This window comes from Hermetia illucens, chromosome 1, assembly GCF_905115235.1.
Source record: "Hermetia illucens chromosome 1, iHerIll2.2.curated.20191125, whole genome shotgun sequence".
In the NCBI taxonomy this organism is placed as follows: domain Eukaryota; kingdom Metazoa; phylum Arthropoda; class Insecta; order Diptera; family Stratiomyidae; genus Hermetia; species Hermetia illucens.
The window spans coordinates 50,438,137-50,458,993 of NC_051849.1; the positions used below are offsets into that span (position 1 = coordinate 50,438,137).

A 20,857-nucleotide genomic window follows, 5' to 3' on the forward strand; every position below is an offset into this window, starting at 1 on the left:
CTATTAAGTGTGATTAAACCGCTAGCTGGAATATAAAGTGGCACAGAAGGCTAAACGATCATCCTAGAGACGCTTTTGCGAAGAGACTAACTCTCTTGAGGCAACCTCAAAACTACGGCAGATCCTTTTTAAAGAACGTAGCCAAAAGCTCGGTTATTTACGCTTACAGAACGAGAGGTACACAGAAAGCGACGAAGAAACAGCAAACCACTTGTTTGAAGTGGACTTCCCAGTGAGCATCCAAAATGTCATCTCGTGGCCGACAGGTGCATACAGCTCTCAACTGAGAGACTGGGATCTGGCATGGAAAGTAGTATCACTGGAGCAAGTAAAATGGGCATTTAACTCGTTCCATATATACAAGTCTGCAGGTCCGGATGGGATCATTCCTGCGCTAGTAATAGCGGAAATCGATGCTCTGGGTCCACATATTCGGAATATATATCGTGCATGCCTAGTACACGCTCATATTTCAATTAATTGGCGTGATGTAAAGGGGTAATTTATTCCCAAATCAGGAAAATCTACCTACACAGACGCAGAAAGCTTACCACCGACCAATCTAACATCCTTTCTACTAAACGGGCTAGAAAGACTAGTAGATCGGTTCATAAGGGATACACACATTCCTAAGTGGCCACTTCACGATAAATAACACGCGTAGCAGAAAAGCAACTCTTCCGAGGCAGCACTCCATTAACTCACAGCAAAAATTGAAAAGGCGATGTCCGAAAAAGAATAGGCGCATTCATGGATATCGAAGGTGCCGCCAATTATCCCCCATTCGCGGCAATTTGTGATGCGGCAAAACAGCATGGAATCGAACTGCTATTAATCAGTTGGATCCTTCACTTGCTAGAGTGGAGAAAAATCCACATATTTGTCGGCCAGAAGTCTATTGAGGCAGGATGTCTTAAGGGCTGCCCACAGAGAGGGGTTCTCTCTCTGCTGTTATGGCTCTTGGTAATGGATACCCTGCTGTGGCTCCTGGGGGACAAAAAAGTCTACGCGCAAGCATTTGCGGACGATCTAGCCGTAATAATTACCGACAAGTTTGTGGACACAGTATGTGACCGCTTGAATGCAACTCTGCTTGAAATCCACAGTTGGTGCCTCCGCAATGGACTCACGGTGAACGCTAGTATGACTCGTTATGTTATGTTATGTTCACTGGGAACTTTAGGTAAGGCAGCTATACACTACTCACCTAAGAGGGGGCAGAAATCCAGCTGGCACAAATAGTAAAGTATTTAGGAGTACATTTCGACTCCAAGTTAACGTGGAAGCACCATATCCAGGACCAATATCAGAAATCCTGCACATTGCTGTGGTGTTGTAGGAATACGATAGGTAAGACCTGGAGACTTTCACCAAAACGGATACACTGGATGTATACATCCATAATAAAACCCATTTTAATGAATGAATGCATCGTTTGGTGGCCGAGACTGAACTTTGCTAACAGCAGAAAGTTTTTATCGCAGATTCAGAGGCTTGGTGGCCTAAGTATTATTGGAGCAATAAGTTCTGCGCCGACTGCGGCATTCGACGCTATCCTAAATCTACCCCCCATTCACTTGGAGGTGAAACGGAAAGCAACCAATGACGCATATAGACTAGATACCATTTGTGTCATGCGTCTATCTGGACAAACATACACTGTCGTAATCACCAAAAGAAAAGAGTGGTCGATAAGTGGCCATGAGTCTTTTCAGATTAATGACTTAATAATCTACACCGACGGAATGGAAAAATTACGACCATATTCCAGGCGGAGATATATGCCATTTCATTGGCGAATGTCTGCGACAAAAGTGGCGCCGTCGCACCATTCAAATCTGTTCCGACAGTGAGGCGGCATTATCAGCACTAAACAGTAACGACATATCAAGCCAGTTGGTGAGGAGTTGTCATCAGGTGCTGCTAAAACTTGGCCGACTGGACGAAACATTTCTGATGTGGATACCGGGGCACTCAAACATCGCTGGTAATGAGGAAGCTGACAGACTGTATCGCCGAAGGTCTGGATCTACAATGGTGGGACCAGAACCAGCTTTCGGAATCCGGCCATCCACTGTCAAGTCTACTCTAAAGGGGCAAGGATTCACGCAGTCAAATGAAGAAATTTTAACTTCTGCAGGCGAAAATCTTTACGAAGGAACCTGGGAACGCCAGATCGGCATTTTTGCTGTCCCTTAAGAAGTAGGACATTAGGGTTTTCAACGGGACAGTGCTCCTTGAACTACCATATGGAAAAGCATAGGGTGGTAGTTCCGGCTGTGTGCAGCTAATGTAAGGAAGAGGAGTAGACAGCCCTGCGCTTTTTATGCAGCAGCCGGCCTCCCGAGATCTCAGACGAAGACACCTTGGTAAGGTTTTCTTCAATGAAGAATCTGCACACTCTCTGCCTGTGGAGAATGTGCTCAGATTCGCTAAAGCCTGCGAATGTCGTATACGAGAGACCGATGAATAGGCAGTTTCCGGGGATAGTACAAACGAAGGTCTGAGTGCTTGGAGCTGCGGCTCCCCCCACTAAATTAAACTAACTAACTAACTTGTCTCTACACTTCAAGAATAGAAGTAGCTTGAAAGTTTTCTAACCCTGTTCTCTAAACCACTGTAATAAGAGTGATAAGGCTCGGGCGTCCAGATGGCTCAAGTGGTTAGAGCGCTGGGCTGTCGTAGCGGAAGGTCACGGTTCAAATCTCAATGGTGGCAGAGAGACTTGTTGTCGTGACTGGATGTCGTAATTAACACAATACTATGGAAATCATTTTTATTAACTCCAAACGACCAAAAGTATTCTACTCAAAATATGATTTTTCTAAAGGACAACAAAACCAAAACTCCAAAAAAATATAAAACAAATTAACTTTTCCAAACTGCGAACTCTATGTAAAAATATCCACTCTCAGTTGTTCCAAGCCAAAAAAAATATAAAATTTTAATTCAACGAGTTGAAGTCCTTTATCCTTGTGTATGTCGTTGCTATGAATTTTCTATAAAAAATTTACAATTTGGTTGGCTATTGAGCAATTCTGGACAGAAAAAAATGCCCACCTGCTTTCACTTTTGCAAACCTCGTGCGGAAGTAAGCGATGGTAAAAACAAACGACCAAATGGAATTCGGAAAAGGACCAATATTTGATTTTTTTGTGGGGAAAACTGGGAAAATTAATTAAATGAAACTTTAGTGGATGTTTTGTTAAGGATATACAAATATAAATGGTGCCATTGGGTTGCCTTTCATTGTGTTAGTTTGAATGGAAATACCAAGCAATGGAGAGGGGACTTATTGTTACTATTGCATGTAATTAAGAACAAAGACAATAAAAGTCAACACCCTTCATTAAATTTTACTCACCTTCTTTCCAGGCTTAGCATTCCATCGACACCTATCCAAAAATTTGGCACTGAACACAATATCAACATCACACATAAAAAGCAGGACGTCCCGATTCTTATCCGTCTTATCCCAGACTCGCTCGGCACCAACACGTAGTCCCTTTGCTGAAATAACACGGAAAAGATAGAAAAGAAAAACAAGGATTAAATCAAGCACCATTCAATGCTCCAACCCCATTCGTAGAAAGTATCTGAGATTCTGGAAACATTCCAGCTATCTGGCCGGCCAGCAATTTAATTCTGTAGCGAATAGTTAAGCAAACTAACCTCTCGAGAAAGTCTCATTTAAAGCCAACAATTTCAGGTTGGACGAGTTCCCGCCGCTATTTTTCATCCCCAGAACACGACTCATTATTGCACGCGCCTCCGAGAGGCCATCCTCGCCGAAATAGACGACCGTCAAATGAACTCTCCGGTCATTTTTCAGGGCGATTTTCACAAATTTATCCATGAAACTCTGGAATGTTGCTGTCCGTCCGGAGAGAGGAAGTATGATATGAATCAGCTCCTTGTCGTGCATCCGCGGGAAAACTTCCATTTGTACGGTCTGTAGTGGAGCAAACGGTCGCATAACAACCACTTTGGTGAAACCGACACTATTGCCATAAAAGCTGCCAGTCCCGGTGCCACCATTGTTCCCATTCAAATGACTGTTGGAGGTGTGCAGTTGTTGCTGGTCCTGGCTCTTATTTAGGACTTCCTTGCTTCTGAAGTACAGTTCGTATTGTGTTCCAGTCGTTGGCTCGTTACGATAAATTCCTTCCGTGAAATCGTCTAAAGTGTACCTTCCGGCCGTCCCCGTCCCAGCACCTGCAGCCGATGCAGTCAGATTCTTATTCAGCGATTCCAGGGCTTTGTTCAGTGCTTCAAGCAGGTCTTTGCGCTTATAGCCGATCGGCTTCTCCACTACCCGCTTGCCCAGTCCTAACTCAATAGGATATACTCGACTAAAGGTGAAGTGATTGAAAGGAATAAGTTCGTATTCATTATTCAAAGGAAGACCACGAAGCACTTCTGCAGCGCCCACTTGCTTTCGGATGTAGCTGCTGCAATCGTAAAAGGACGGGGACCCGCTTCCCGTTCCGCCCGCCGCTGCAGACGACGACGGCACTACTGGATGTGGAGTGGTGGTATTCACCGGCAGAACAGCCCCGGAATCTTGTCCACTTATAAATGGATTACTATTGGCACCTGTAATGAGGGAGCGGAATAATGGAATTTCATTTCATGTAGCTCTGCAGCAGTTTGAACAAGAAAGTAGAACGGAGCCGACAAAGGACGTTGCCGACTTGGCTAGGACAAAGCAGAATCGTCCAGGAAGTAGATACTATACTTACTTTTGATTTGAAGCAATTGCAGTTTTAAGGACTTGATTTCGGATGTTAAACGATTGACTTCCTGACGATATTCCTCCTCCCTTTGGCGCAGCAAGTCGATGTACTCTTTTTGGTCGACGTCGGCATTAATGTTACGTAAGTGACCACGGGGCTGACTCTGCTGGAGAGCCGATGCAGCCGGAATTTTACTCGAATCTATAACGGAGAAAATGTAGGTGAATTTAAATAATTGAATTCGGGTAAATTGGACTTCTTGATTAATATCGGAAGTTTGAGTTATTGAAGTTGGCCAGGAGGGAAACGAAAATGAATATTTTATAGAAATTTTCAGCAAAACTTCCAAAATTCAATTATGAGGTAATAACGGGGTTTCTGATTTATAAGGTGGCCTGTTTGAAAGGACTATCGTGTGGTGAACTACTAGAACAAGAGCTTCCCAAACTAATTGCAAGTTATTTCATACTATGCCCCACAGTAACTTTCTGAAACACGTTAAACTACAGATTTGTCAATGTGTATTTCTTCAAAGGATATCCATCAAAGGTTTTTCATGGCACTGAGGAGTAAAAACTTTAGAAATATACGACCATTTGCCCTAGCAGTATAGGGAAATTCTGACATTCTCACTGAAAAGTACCCTGCCTCCCCAACATTGTCCATAGGGACCATTTTTAAGGTATTATTGGATTCAGGAGACGTGCTATTAAACATATATGCAAGAAGCGCGAAGTTACGATGGTCACCGAGGACAAAAAGGAAAGACGCCACTGAATTCGAGTTCGAAAAAGGGGCCACGAGAAAAGATGGCCAGCGTGAAACCCCTTTGTTGGGAGAAAAGGGTGGCAAACTTCCCAACGATGCGGAAACGTAAGTGATCTCACCGAAGATGATGGGCTTCATCCAAAAGACAAGGGTAGAGGAAGAAAAGGTACTCAAGAGATGCGGGTTGGTTCTACAGAAAATGAAGGCTACTACCATCGTTCAGCAAAACACCTCTATGGACATCAAAAATGGCATAAAGGAGGTGAAAGAACTGCTGAACCTTATTACACACCAGCGAAACTGCTGGAAAACAGCCAAAGAGGAACTAAGGAAAAAACATGTCGATGTGGCTGCCCTTAGTTGCACCAAACGCGGTGTCTTCAACCCACCAGAGAGGGAGCAAACAATTGACAAAGGGAGGCAAGAGGAAAATAAGGTGAATCTGCCATCAAGAAAGAGGACACCATGGTCAGGGGTCATTTTTATCAAGCTGAAAGAAAGTGCTTTTTTGCGGAAGCTGCTCGAGAAGTCCTCAACAACGTTAAACCAGTAGACGCTGGAATAGGCATTAAATCTATCCGGCAAACTCGAACTGTCAATGTACTTGTTAACCTTGGTCGAAGACCGATAACAAGATTACTTTCTACGGGTTCCAACCCGCCATTTTATATAGAGATGAGACATGGCTCATTTTCTCAGTTACGGACCATGCCAGGTCTTCAAAGAAGAGTTATAGAAACTGAAAAGCCAAGCACCATGATGCATATCCTGAAGCGAACATAGATAGGAGTGCAACTGCTCACGACCTGATGGGACAAATGGTGTAACGAAGAAGAGCTGACTTGCTGTCAACGGGTAGTCCGGTATATCTGGCACAGCTACTATCTGCTGTCTGGAAGTTACTTTTTCAGCATTCATCTCCACAGAACGAATCTATGTCCGCTTGTCTAAAAATGCTCGTCGCCCTAGAGGACGGGATTCGAAACATAGATGGCAGAGTTCTAGTCGGGGGAAATCTTAAAGCCGCATTCAGATTCTCGGGGCACTCAAATTTTGAATATGGCGGCCAGGACAAGACTTATTGTTGTTTAGGATAAGTGAGGGATCCTAAGTCCACAAGCACTTGCTGTTGGACCGGACCAAATGGAGAGCAACTTACTCTCACGTCGTTTTGGTCCACGGATCCCCGACTTATTGTCCGAAATATCGATAGCACTCCGACATTCCGAAGCATCGATTGCGGGTACACTATCCCTGACATAACCTTTGGTGCTTAGTGTCAGCAATACAACGATGGGAAGCACTGGAATATTTCATAGCCAGCGATCATCAGTACATCTTCTTCGAAGTGATAGGCGGGTCCTCACAATGTTCTGATACCCGGCAAACACCCATCAGATAGAAGACCGGTAAAATTGGCATTAGAAAATTTTCCAATGCTCTCTCAACAGGGGTAAATGAGCTGCAAGACCCAGGCGCGGTCAGAAGAACTGTGACTGACTGTGACTGACTGTGACATTCAACAACGAGTCTTATTACTGCAGCTTATAATACCTCGACACCCAAAAAGAGACTCCTTACCTATGTACTTGCGCACGGCTGGAAAGTTAACCAAGCAACTGTCTCAGACTTTGGCAGATTGTTCATCGTGCAAAATGCCAAAATGAGGTAAGCCTTAAGTCTGTAAAATAAAAGAGACATGAAAATGACTGAGGTACACAGTGTCTACTATCGACGAGAAACGTAAGAAAGGCCTTCAATTCTGCGAAGTAGCGCCACATTCTTGAGTCGCTCGTTCCCATACCTTTTGCTGATATTGAGGGACTATTTAAGGAACCATGACCTGCTCTATGAGACCCGGGAGGGACAGCTTAACTAAAAATTACATCGACGCCTAATGGATCGCATCTGATTGGATACACGGGCACTGACACTGAACACTGATTCTCGCTAGTTCTAGAGAAACTTGAAGCCGTTGTCCTGACCAACGAGAGGGTTCTCACATTCCTCCCCACTCAGGTTAGTGAAAACATGGTCTTGTCAAAGTCGATGGTTAAATACCTCGGCATTATAATAGACACGAAAATGAGTTTCTTCGGGCAGATTCAATACACCGCAGACAAGGCTGCGGTTAGAATTTTTACGATTTGCCGGCTGAGCTCCCATGTCGGAGATCCTTTATCCAGTAGGCAGTAGGCATTGTTTGCTATCCGTCTTTTTAACGATTTCACAATATAAACTGACTGCCCCAGTAAGGAGATGGACCACAAATGTCTAGCGCAAGTACAAGTTACGTCCACCTATCGTACCGTCTCGGAGCCAGCAATGGTGATAGCAGGAGACATTCCGATCCCTCTCCATGCTGCTGAAAAGATTTTAATATACCTCCAATAAGGCGTGGAAAAGGAAGAAAGAAGTGAACCTGGGAAGGTTTTCAACCGATGATGGGGTGAATGGACCGCGCATCTCATCAAAGACGCACGGCCCTGGTTCAGTCTAAAGGCACGGGTATTTTCAGTCTTACCTGCACACTATCAGAAAATCATAATCGCCCGACTATTTTGTTGCGAGGACATGGTGCTCCACCTTGCCTCAAATCAAGGGCAACAAAATAGCTCGTGTAGTGGGTAAAGACGATGTAGAGGGACGGGGAGATAGAGTGTGTAATACTATCGCATCTAGGCCAGTTTGGGAGTAGGCACTGCCTATCTCAACCTCGATATCCTGTGAAGAAATGTCTAAGCTGTAAGTTTACTTCCCCATTACATTGCTCAATCCATTTCCTAATACCAGCCAAGTCCGCACCCTTGTTGTTGCTGATCTTCGCAAGGCTTTCGTACAGCTTCTTTGCCGTGACTGGAGGCTCATTTAGGATTGGGTTGAAGATAACACCAAACTGAAGAAGAGTGGTGTCAAGCATCTCACGCCCACAGTACAACAGATGTGTTTCCCATGCAAATTGCATTGAAATCATCCCAACTGCTACAACCACACCCCCCCCCCCCTCCCCCCGGCTGATGTCAGGCGGTAAAGTCAATTGACATTTTTCAGTTCTACAAGCTTGTCAGCGCCATTTGAGCCTGTGTTTCGATTCTCGGACATTGAGCGAGATTCTTACAAGGCTAACATTTTGCGCTCTCATATGGCACTTTTGATGAAGAGCAAGTGCGATGAAGAAGAATATATGTGGTTAATGCGTTTCTCTGGAATCTTAACGATCATCCTCTTCTTCCACTCTCTAAAAAACGTGTCGGATACCATAGATTCCGTACGAGTGGAAGCAGATCTACAGTAACTGCAGGTGCAGCGATGAGTAACTTTGCAAGGGGATCATCAAATCCAGCGGTTTACTCCGTTTCAGTACCTTGGTGGCCAAAATGATTTTTCTTCCGTCTGGAGAAACAGTCTATATCCGTATATCCGTATGTTATGGTGACTCCTGTTTCATTCCACCTCTTTTGTTGCTCGACATCGTGGATAAAGAATCGACCATCATGATGCTCAATGGACCATCGAAATATTTGCGACGATGTGCATTTTTTTCGTGATAGTAGAAGTATATAACGTATATCTGAAACTATTGCGTTCTGCGGCGTTTTGGGCTTCCCTGACTAGCATAATAGCAAATTCTCTCTTATCACGGCGCACACTACACTGATCTTCTCGAAATTTAGCTCGGTATCTGAGTTCTAGCGTGTCACGTCCGCTATCATTCGCAGCAGTCACCCCTTTGAGACGTGCCCAATGACCTGACGATATTCTCAGGAGGATTATGTTACTCAGTGTATCTGCCGTCCGATCAGCGAAATAACTCTCCCAGAGCGACAGTTGGATCATATAAACGATCGATATGGAACCCGGGGGTCCGCAGCTCCCCAACCCTGCGAGAAGTGGCGGATGCAACATGCAGGTGAACGTAAGCGACCATCAGATGGTGATCCTTTTCGAGGCCGATGTTAGTGCCTCTCTTGTTAGGCATATCCAATAAATATTTCCTGCATCTACCGCTGATCGCGCCGTGGTCAATCTGCTCGTACGGTGTCAGTCAGTTGAAACCCAACTGACCAATGTGCCACCAATGAAATGACAAAGCGATGGAAAAAGAGATGAAGAGATCCAAAAACCTTCCACTATTGTGGTTACGATCGCCACGACCTTGTTTCCCCATCACATGCCCGAGTAAAGTGTTGTCTGAGCCCAACTTGGCATTAAGATCACCTACCACGATTCAGCTTACAAAAACTGTTCCGCTCGAAACGTCTCACCATAGGATCAAAGCTCTTACTGTACAAGACTATGATCTTGCCAGTCCTCATGTATTCCTCTGAGACTTGGATTCTTAGCAAGAAAAATTGCGAACTCTTGACCGCGTTCGAGAGAAAAATTCTCCGAAGAATTTTTGGCCCCCTACATGAGGATGGACGATTCCGTAGCCTACATAACCATGAAATCTATGAGTGATACCATGACCGTCAGGTTGTGGATTAAATCCGGCTCAATAGGTTACGTGGGCGGGACACCTAATCCGTATGGATGAGGATGATCCAGCCCGGAAAGTCTATAAGGGCAATATCTATGGTAGATAGGTTCTAGGTAGGTTCTGGGATTAACCCCTCTCCATCTGCACATACAGATGCAGGCAAGGAGATCAATATTCAGGATGGCCGGTAGCATGAGTGAGGCGGGGAGCTGCCTAAATCGAAAGAAGATTGATATCCTTTCTAGGCGGTATCCCGAATTACTGATACCGAGGGACAACATGACAACGAGGTTTCACTTCGATAAGAAGTTTGAAACACGTTGGAGTAACAAGACAAACTGGGAAAGCGTGGCTGTGACATACGGCCTAAACCAGCAACTGATTACTTGGTTTCATGGCTATGAATCTAAGAAACGAAGAAAAACGGTTGAGGGAACTATATTGGCCGGGCCTACCAGGGATGGAGCAGTCCAGGGTGCTTATTGGGGGATACGAACCCATGCGCACAAAGGATTGCTTAAACCTCACCAAAAAGAACCTCCGAATCATAGTGGGAATTCTCACTGGTCATTGTCGGCTGAACTACCACCTAGGGAAGCTAGGGATATCTACGGACACTGCCTGCAGGTTCTGTGAGGAGGAGGACGAAACCTCTATGCACGTCCTGGGACAGTGTCCAGCACTTGTGCAAAGTAGGTCGATACATCTGGGAGAACACTTAATACCAGATGCAAAGCTGAAACTTCTGGAAGTGGGGAACATACTAAAGTTCCTAACGGTTACTGGCCTGCTTGAGATACTATGATCAACAGGTACACTATAACCAGTAAAAGGGGCACAATAGTTCTTCAAGGACGCGGTGCGACTTTCCCTTAACAAAATAATAAATAATAATAATGGTAGAAAAAGAAGACGAGGCGTAGGTCAGGACGCCAGACAGCTTTTAGGGATATCGAATTGGTGGACCTCGCCGCAAAACCGGGATGTCTGGAGTTCCTTATTAAGGCAGGCTTAGACCAGACACCGGTTGTTGCGCCATTGATGATGATCACGTTCACAATGTCACCTTTTGGAAGCCGCCCCTGAACTGTGTGTAATTGCTCGTAGAAAGCCTTCTTCTCCACTACATCGGGAGTCTCTGTTGGTGCGTAGGATTGTATAATTGTGATGTTCTTAGCCTGGACCGAAATCTTTCAATTAAACCGGCTCCCAGGTCAAAAGAGCGCGCCTTGCGGTAGCCGTCAGTAGCAACTCGACACCGAATTCAAGTCTGCTACCACTTGGTTTTCCCAGAGTAGTCCATTGCAACGGGTGTAGCAAGAGGGAGAGGAATACTCTCCAGAGTCCCACCATCCTACTTCACTCAGGCCCAGAATGTCCAGCTTATATTTTTGGAATTCCCGCTCAAGCTAGAGTAAGCGAGCATTTTGAGAATCCTCGCTACCGTTATCGAGGAGCATTCGCACATTCCAAAAACCGATCATAGTCCGATTGCCAAAGGTTTCGGTTTCAGCAACAATAATATTTCAAAATTTGGAAATTGCTACCCCATAAATTTCTATCCATTTTAGTCGATGAAAAACTAACTTTACTGAGCCGTCATCGTGTGACAAATGCTTCCCCTTGCTTTCGGATGACGAACCTATTGGATTTGAAGTTCTGAAGCGGCTCTATCTCGAGAACTATTTCAAGACCACCACCTGAATTTTCATAGACAAAGGACCAGGAGTCAGAGTTCTGACGGGGCGAACGTTACCCTAGATCGAGATCAGGCAAGGAAAAGCCGCAAAGATTCACACAAAAAAATGCAAAAATCCCATTTTCCAAAGATTTTCCAAAAATACATCGGAAAGTTTCTGTGTTGGGAGCGCTTAGAGCACCACCCTACTCCCCCCCCCCCCCCCTTCCTGTTTTCGGACTGGCAGGACGAATCCATGAAAGTTGGAAGTGATGTTGGAGAAGAACAAATATTTGAGGATATGTAGTTTTCATAAGAATGGGTTATTTTATGTGTTCATATCTTTTTCCTCGCAGTGGGGAATAAGATACTCCCATTTCCTACATGTTTATATCTGATTTGTCCCATCTAAGATAAGGTGTAGAAATTCACTTAAAACAGCATTAGATGATGTCGTTTAGATGTCATAACCCTATCACCTCCACCCCAGTTACATCCAATGACCCAGAAATAATGAATACACGTTCTGAGTCACTAACAGCAACATTGTGCGTGTGCAGATACTTTCAGCTCTCATCTCCAGGTGCAATTAATTCTAACGATTATTACAAGGGTTCCCCCGTGCTATTTAAACTCGTGCTCCCACATCGGAATGTCCCCTTTGCAGCCAAGCAGCTCCCTAGAATCCAAGCCGGAACGGAAATAAAACCAATATTATTCGGATTAGTGCCTCTAATATAACGATAAGGCCATCTAACGCGTTCATTGTACAAATATTTCTCTCGCTTCCGACGAAATCGGGCTAAAGGAACCGGAAATGCTTTTTTGTTGCTCTGGCTCTCTGCGAGGCAACAGCAATTAAATTCATTGCGGGTTATTAACCAAAAATCGTTGAAATAATATCAATTTCTCGGGGTTCAGGCTCATTACTCCCATGCGAAATTACAAGGAATTAGCTATTAATTCGTTGATTGGGGATAATTGCAGACAGGGATTCAGGGAAATAAACGATTTTATAGGGGACGAGCTTCATTACCTGGTTTAATGCAGAAATAAATGATTTGAGCTTTACCGTCTCTGGGAACTTTCAGTGAAAACCGACTCCCTGTAAACTTTGACAAGGAGAAACTTAAGCCAATACCGAGGCGTGTCACGAGTAGATACTATGACATCCTGGATAATGCAAACTTACCATCTTCATCTAGTTCTAAAGTGTTATCTGCAACAAGTCCTCCGAAACCGCATCGAGTCAATGCAAGCAAGGACACCAATGTGACCGAACAAATCAAGAGTAGAAGTCTGGCGAGCAGTTTTGAACCAGCCATTCGAACCATCCTGTTGACTCCATTCAGCCAGGTCTTTCGTTGATTGGTTGGGTAATGGTTACGGTTGCTGTTCTTCTATCTGCAATGAAAATTAAATAGATTTTCTGGTTATTTTTCGAAATTGTTGAAATAAGTTTGTTTAGGTTAGATTCTCCAATTAGGTTATAAATTTATGACTCCAATGGTAGTCTTAGATTTTACTGAATTGACTAAATAGGGTATTTTTTTTTTGGGAGTAGGGTAAGTGAATGCGTTTACGTACAGAGTGTTCGACTCCCGCAACAGCACGGTGGCGGACTACCAACTAAACACCTCCCTGCCATCAGAGAACTAGCCTGGAAGCGTTTGACACATTACTTCGGGTTAGCCCTCCCGCTCTCCCGGCTTTGGGAGCCTTCAAGTCAGGGAATTCCTTTCACCAACGGAAGAGGAGGGGAGGAAGGGAGTTGTTGTTAGTTCAGGGAACCCCTTACCGTCCGATCCCTCCCAGGTCGAGTTCAATCTTCTTCGTAGTAAGAAGTGCCCGAACATAATGCGCAATACGATTCTAGCTGCCAACGCTCTTCAGTATCTCTCTGACAATGTTGTCTGGAGAGAGCTCCCCTACGTCTGCATAAAGCTGCTGGCGGAGGCCGTCCCACCTCTCGCAAGAGAAAAAGGTGTGTTCAGCGTCATCCGCCACTCTATTGCAGAACACACAATCAGGAGATCGCGCCTTCTCAATCCAGTGCAGATAAGACTGAAAACCTCCATGCCCATTTAGAAGTTGCGTAAGGAAGTAATCAATCTCACCGTGCTTTCTGTTCAACCATGGGTCTAATTTGTCGATGAGCCGCGCAGTCCATCTGCCCCTTGGCTCATTTTGCCAAGAAAGTTGCCACTCACTAAGGGTGAGTTGACGTTCTTCATGGACAACCACATCTTTTAAGTTTTCGCCCTTACGGCGATAGACAACTTTGCGCTCCTTGGCAAGGAGGGCAATGGGAATCACTCCCGCAATCACCACCACAGCCGGTTCGGAGACGGTGCGATAAACAGACGCCACTCCCAAAGCTCCCCGCCTCTGCACTTAAGCGAGGCGTTTACGATGCACCTCCTTGTCAAGGGCATCAGCCCATACCTCCGCACCATAGAGAAGAACGGACTGCGTTGCTCCCATGAGGAGACGTCTCCTAGTTGATATAGGGTCCCGACATTCGCCATTAGCTGAATCAAGGCCGCGACTCCAGCTGTAGCCCTGTACACTGCTGCTTTGATTTGCTCGAAGAAGCTCATCTTCGAGTCGAGCATTAAACCAAGGTATTTAATCGCTGGTTTTGACTCTATAGTCAACTCGTCGATCTATATGGGACGCAGGGTCGGGATTCTCCTTCTGGTCAGGATGACTACTTCGGTTTTTTCCAGCGCAAGATTGAAACCGTGAGCAGTCATCCATGCGCTTACCCGTCGCATCAATATGCCAAGTCTGCTTTGCGCCTGTTCAACAATGCGTCCGGCAACAAGTGCCGCAACGTCGTCTGCATAACCGACCAGGCGCGACTCTTCGGGCATATCGAGCCTCAGCAGACTATCATAAGAAGCGTTCCAGAGGTCCGGTCCTAGGATGGATCCCTGTGCTACTCCCGACGTGATTTCCATCCCCCTTTAGCGTCTCATAGAGCAAGGAGCGGTCTTTCAGATAATCCCACAATATCCGCAAGAGATAGCTTGGTACGTGAAAGGAGTTCTCTAGTGTGCCTAGCATATCTGTCCATCTTACGGAATTGAAGACATTTCTGACATCAAGCGTTATGAGGAGCATTATCCGTCGAGATCGGCGACTGTGTGCCCCGGCTCGATTAAACGCATTTACGACCTCCATAACAGCATCCACTGTAGATTTCCCTGTTCTAAACCCGAACTGCCTTGCGGATAAGTCCTCGGCAGCACGGATCGCTTCAGCGAGTCTACCTCTGATGAACTTCTCGAGCACTTTTCCGGCCGTGTCAAGCATACACAGAGGTCGGTATGCAGACGGGAGCTCCGGGTCTCCTTTACCCTTACTGATCAACGCGAGTCTGGCCACTTTCAGCCACAAGGAAAAATGCCCTCCTTCAGGCACGCGTTGAACACTTCAAGCAGTAATTCTGGCCGTTGGCGGAACACCAGTTTGTAAACTTCCACCGGGATGCCATCAGGACCTGGCGCCTTCCTGTTTTTCATAGTGACAACCGCTTCTTCGAGCTCTCTCATTGTGAAAAGGGGGCCATCCACGACGCTTTCCGCGCTATTTACATCAACCCGTACAGGGTGTCTGGGGAACAATGCCCGCACAATGCGGTCCATCTGGTCGGTGCTCAGTATGCAGAGGTTCCGCAGAGCCCCGATTTTCCGAGTGACAAGCTTATAGCCAAGTCCCCACGGGTCCTCATTCACCTCATTAACAAGATTCTGCCAGCCGCGAGCTTTGCTTTTATTTATAGCGCTGCGGAGTCTCCTTTTTGCTGATCTATATTGCACCTTTATGGCACATGCCTCCTCGTTGGCGGACAAACGTTGTGCCAAACGGCGGAGTTTATGACACTCCTTCCGTAGGTCGGCAATTTCTGCCGTCCACCAGTACATAAAAGGCTTGTCGCGCCTGGGGCCTCTCCGGGGCATGGAAGCCCCACACGCCGTCGTTATCAGATTCATCACTGAATTTACGACGGTGTCAGCTGCGACACTACCACCTGAATAGGGTATTGAAACACGGTCTTGGGAACCGTAATAACAAACTCGTTAGTAGCGGCATACTTTTCGAGCACGAAGTTAGTTAGATTTCAAATGACAGGCAACGTACATCTAACCAGATCGACCACGTTGCGATCAGCAGTAGATTTATGAGTTGTCTTCTGGATGGGCGAAACAAGAAAGGCAGTGAAATCAACCTCGAGAAAAACGTTCACTTGAAGGTTACTCGCCTTCGCTCGAGAGACCCGGCATTCTAATCTCAAAGTGGTCCGATTACACAATCCAACTGTCGTTCTGTAGTAGGAAACTATCTTTTTGATCAGAGAACAGATATCATGAACACTTTACCGAACTATATTGATGAACATCGGGCTGCTATCAAAAGAGATCTTTTCTCTGGCGAAACTCGAGTTGCCCCCTACGTTCCGAAGGGGTGGCATAAGATTGTCTGACCGCTGAAATGGGAGCAGATTAATGAGCGTGGGGAACTGAAGACCCGTAGTACTGCTACAAGTGAGGAGGGGCTTTATGCACTTCAGCCTTAGTAACGCATCAATTCCCGGGAAATGAATCGTAACGCGCTGCGTCATAAAAGAGCATATTGCACCGGAAGGCAAAAAGTGGTGGTCCAGTAAAGGAGCTTAAAAGGTGGAAGGAGCACTTCGCACAGTTGTCAAGCGTACAACATCCGGCGAAGTATCACCCCTTGTGGATGAAATAGAAAATCACCGTAACGTGCGAATATAGACTTCTCCTCGACCATCGATAAGTTCAAGTGGGGAAGGACACTGGACTTGAAAATCTCCCTGCGGAACTGCTCCTCTCTTTCTGCACTCTCTGCAAAATTTCTACTTATAGTCATTCGTAAATTGTGCGAATCTCAGATCTTTCCTAGTGAGCGTAAGCGGGGATGATCGCAGAGATACCAAGAAGGGCACCCGAGTGGGTGCAGTAAATGGAGGATCATTTGCGCGTTCCCTGCGTGGTAAAGATAATAGGTAAAATAATCCTAGAGGGTATCAAAAAACGTCTCGAAACCTTGATCGAAAGAGAACAGGGTAGAATCCACTCTGGATTCTGCCGCACTGACCAGATTACTACCCGTTGAATCATTTCGGAGCAATGTGTGGGGCCTAGGTCTCCGCGCTACATGCTATTGACTGATTTCGAAAATGCTTTCTATACCGTGAATGAGGAGTACTCGACAGATATGATATTTCTGAGAAATTTGAAATCCAAAACGGGGTGCGCGCTGTATTCTATCATCGATATTATTCGTTCTCTATGCCGGCAACGTTCTTCAAGCAGTCTTGTCCGGAGGACCTGGGGGGTTTCAAACATTGCAAATACCCTGATGATATCTACCTGCTCTCTCAACAACCTATAGACGTCGACCAAATGGCTCTAGATTTTAGAGAGAAGAAAGCGGAACTGAAGATAAACAATAACAAAACCAAGATTGTTGTTTTGGATAAAGGGGATCCTAAGTCCACATCCGCATGATGTTGGACCGGACCAAATGGAGAGCACCCTACTCCCACGTTGTTTTGTCTACGGACCCCACGTTTGGGCATAGCAAGCATTAAAAAAACAAGGGCTAACGGTTTCAGCCAGGACAGAGGCAACTCTTCAGACGCTGCCTTCCCTCTGCCCTGCGAGCAGCGTCACCGAAAGTGGCAACAGGTGGAAAAACGCTCCTTTATATAATCGCAAAAACACGACAGCGTCTGAAGAGTTGCCTCTGCCCTGGACGAAACCGCTAGTCCTTGCTTTTTTTACAAAACCAACTTTTCTGTCTGACTAGTCATCACACTCTCCCTATTTGCATTGGTGGGAAGAGTGTCGAAAGCGTTGATCGATTTGTATATCTAGGAAGCGTTGCTTCTGTCGATAACTGCACTTGACGTCACTAAACGCATTAACAGCGCTAAATCCACTTTCGCTACTTTGTACAAGATCTGGAAATGCAGTTATCTCAACACCAATACCAAGATGAGAATATTACTTGTTAATATTTTTTCTGTTTTGCTATATTGGAGTAGTACAAAGAAAGTGGCAGCCATTGTTACTTGAAAGCTCGAGGCCTTCGTGAACACTTGTTTACGTCGTGTCATCAGGCTATCTTGACCAATTTCGAACGAAGAATTTCGCGGGCACACAGGCCAGATACTCGTAGGCCTGTTGATTTGAAGGCGGAAGTGGTAATAAATAGGTCACACATTAAAGAGCCGCGACCACTCCATTGTTGGCGATGTAATCCGCTATCCCAGAGTTCCCGATGACTAGGTCGGGATGGAAACACGTGGTATAGAATAATTGAAGAAGAGTACAAGTTTCGATCGGCAGCAAGCGCTTGCAAACCTTCACATACCAAGAAAAACACTCTACCCACACGTTTGCGAAGGTTTCTTGAAATTCGGGAAACGTTTGGATTCGGCAAATTACATTTACTCTCATCCTATACAATAAAAAAAATAAAAAGAGAATAAGAAGCAAAAAGAAAATAAAATAACATAAGAGATGGAGAAAAATAAACAAATCGGGAAACCGGAAGCTTGACGTGTATTATGTGAAAATTTCCACTTTCAAGTGATATTGACATTCATAGTCTTGAATTTGCAGAGAAGCGACAATTTTGACCTCGTATCACTTTGTTAGTAATAGTGCTATTTTGACCAAATTTGGTAGGATCATGCTCTATGCTGTAGCCTATATTGCTGCACTTTCAACCCCCTGCACTCCCCACCTTTTCAACAAATGTCAAAACTAAGACCGGCTTCAAAAAGCGCTAACCGAGACCTTTAATTTGATATCCCACATAACTACCTTTGATGAAAAAAAAATTCACACCCCCCTTTTGCATGTATGGGGACCCCCCTTAAATTCGACGTAAAGGGATGTAACTCACTATATGCGTGAGCGTTCACAGTTCCCACCGATCTACCAAATGTGGTGCCAATCGCTACAACCGTCTCCGAGAAAAATGCGTGTGACGGACAGACAGACAGACAGTAAACCGATTTTAATAAGGTTTTGTGTTTACGCAAAACCTTTAAAAGGGCCGGGGAGAAGTAGATTCTTCATGAATGGAATTTTAATATTTCACTCGAATGTCAATTATTCTCGGTAACTATGACGTCAGCTTCTTATTTGTATGGCTTAGGATGCTGCTATAACTTTGACACTAACAGTTGGATTTTCATGGAACTTGGTCGGCGTATGCACGATACTGCCTACAGACACGTTAATTTTGTACTAATGATACGGGAGAAATCAAAGCGCTCGCTCGCGAAAGTTGTCACCTTCATCTTGCTTCATGCAGCTCCAGTCTGGGCATCGACATTGAAGCTAGAGGCAACCCCATATCGATTGAGTGCATTGCGAACATCGTGCGCTTACCGTACAATAACAGAAGAAGCAGCATGTATGATAGCAAGCATGGTCCCCATCGGCATCTTGTCGAACGAGGTCCGACGCCTCTATGACCCATCATATGCAATCGGCGAGTCTCTACCTATCGTCGGAAATTAGGACGAAGTGAAGCTATTTTGGAGTGGTAAAAAAGATGGGATGATTCAACTAAAGGAGGCTGGACTTAAAGGATTACTGCTGACCTCTCAAAATGGATCACACGAAGGCACGGTGAATTTAGCTACGATCTAACTTAATTCGTAAGCGAGGTTCACTACACACAGAGCGGAGTCGGAAATTGACGCCGGGGCGCGGTCGTCACCCGAGAATATCGTGAATGAAATGTTAGCCTGAGAAAACTGGGAGGGCGTGGAAAAATTAATGAAGGCGATCCACAATCGGCTGCGGAGGAAAGTAGCAAATAACGACAGGAGCCGCAGTTCGTCACTGGTCCTGCCTCGCGACGTAATACCGAAGCGGCGGAGAAGAAGGAGGTGCTTTTAGTGAGTAAGAGTATCACATAACCGTATGGCAGAAGCCAGCGGTAGGTTTAGAACCTTTCCACCTTCCAGCGCCAAAAAAAGACAGACAAATGGATTTTAATAAGCTTTTGCTTTACACAAATAAAATTGGTAAAAAAAAAATTACGATTTTTTTATCCACTAGAAGTATTTTTTGGATTGGATGGAATCCGACGACAACGGCTTGTTTAGCTACTGGAAGCCGTAAAACGCTATTATACATTAAGTTCCATAGCAGAGGGCCCAGAACAGACCCCTGCGGAACTCCTGCCGTTATTACATACATCTTCGACCCTTCGTCCGTATTATAAATTAGCTTTCGGTTCACCTATCGGCTTATCTGTCTTCGGGGACAATACAAACTTTTGTACTTTCCACTTTGCGGGGAGGGACCTTTCTTTTATGCAGTCTGTAAATATTCGTGCGAACATGCTTGGTGCCATTCTCATTGCCAGTTTTAGCGCCTTATTTGGGATTCGATCAATGCCGGGGGCTGCGGCATCTCGGACCTTTTTCACTGCGCCCAAGTCTTCGTTTCTGGTTACTGCAGGTATGTCTTCGGTGCTCATTGGTATCATTGGGAAGATTGTTTCCGCATGTTGGGGGAACAATGTCGAAACTATCTCCCACAATAATCTAGGGCACATAATAGAACCATTTGCCTTTTATTGCCGACATTATGGAATTGTACGCTCCTCCCCATGGTTCTGAGTCTGCCTCATCACAGAGTCGCTTCAAGCAATAATTTTTACTTTTCGTGATGGCCCACTGCAATTTTTTTCGCGTTTGTTTATATTCGAAGTACCGTTGCTCATTCGGCGTTGACTCCGCCTTCTGGCATTCCGTACGACACTTCACTATTTCAGCGTTCCACCAGTAGTTAGAGTTGCGCTTCCGAGAGTGTGCATGTCTTGGCATGGAAGCGTCACATGTTTGGTATATCTGTTGGGCCAGCTGCGATGTTTTTTCTATGGTTGTTTCAGTAAACTCAGTGCTCCATTGCAATATCATCAGAAATGTATCCTCATCAAGCTCTTGATGACCAACCTGTTTCTGATTTCTTCAGGTGAGGATTTATTGTTCTGGGTCCCTTATCAATAGTAATATATATCGCCTGGTGGTCACTGTGCGTGTATTCTTTGCTAACATGCCAGCGTAGATGCTTCACCAGCGAATCACTTGTGAAAGTAAGAACTACAACGGAGCCTAGCTTTCCACGTCTAAAG

At 45.3% G+C, this 20,857-nt stretch overlaps 1 protein-coding gene across 5 annotated transcripts in view; it reads right to left on the bottom strand.

The window, feature by feature from the left end:
• Positions 1 to 20,857, bottom strand: part of LOC119646653 (chondroitin sulfate N-acetylgalactosaminyltransferase 1) — a 345,789-nt gene that overhangs the window by 15,176 nt on the left and 309,756 nt on the right. For all 5 annotated transcript variants that reach the window (XM_038047171.1, XM_038047172.1, XM_038047174.1 and 2 more), the window contains 4 exons: positions 12,855 to 13,066; positions 4,743 to 4,937; positions 3,673 to 4,596; positions 3,365 to 3,510 (listed from right to left, as the gene is read on the bottom strand). In XM_038047171.1, the coding sequence (XP_037903099.1) occupies positions 3,365 to 3,510; positions 3,673 to 4,596; positions 4,743 to 4,937; positions 12,855 to 12,996 (1,407 nt within the window). In that variant the 5' untranslated portion in view covers positions 12,997 to 13,066. The remainder of the gene's footprint in view (positions 1 to 3,364; positions 3,511 to 3,672; positions 4,597 to 4,742; positions 4,938 to 12,854; positions 13,067 to 20,857) is intronic.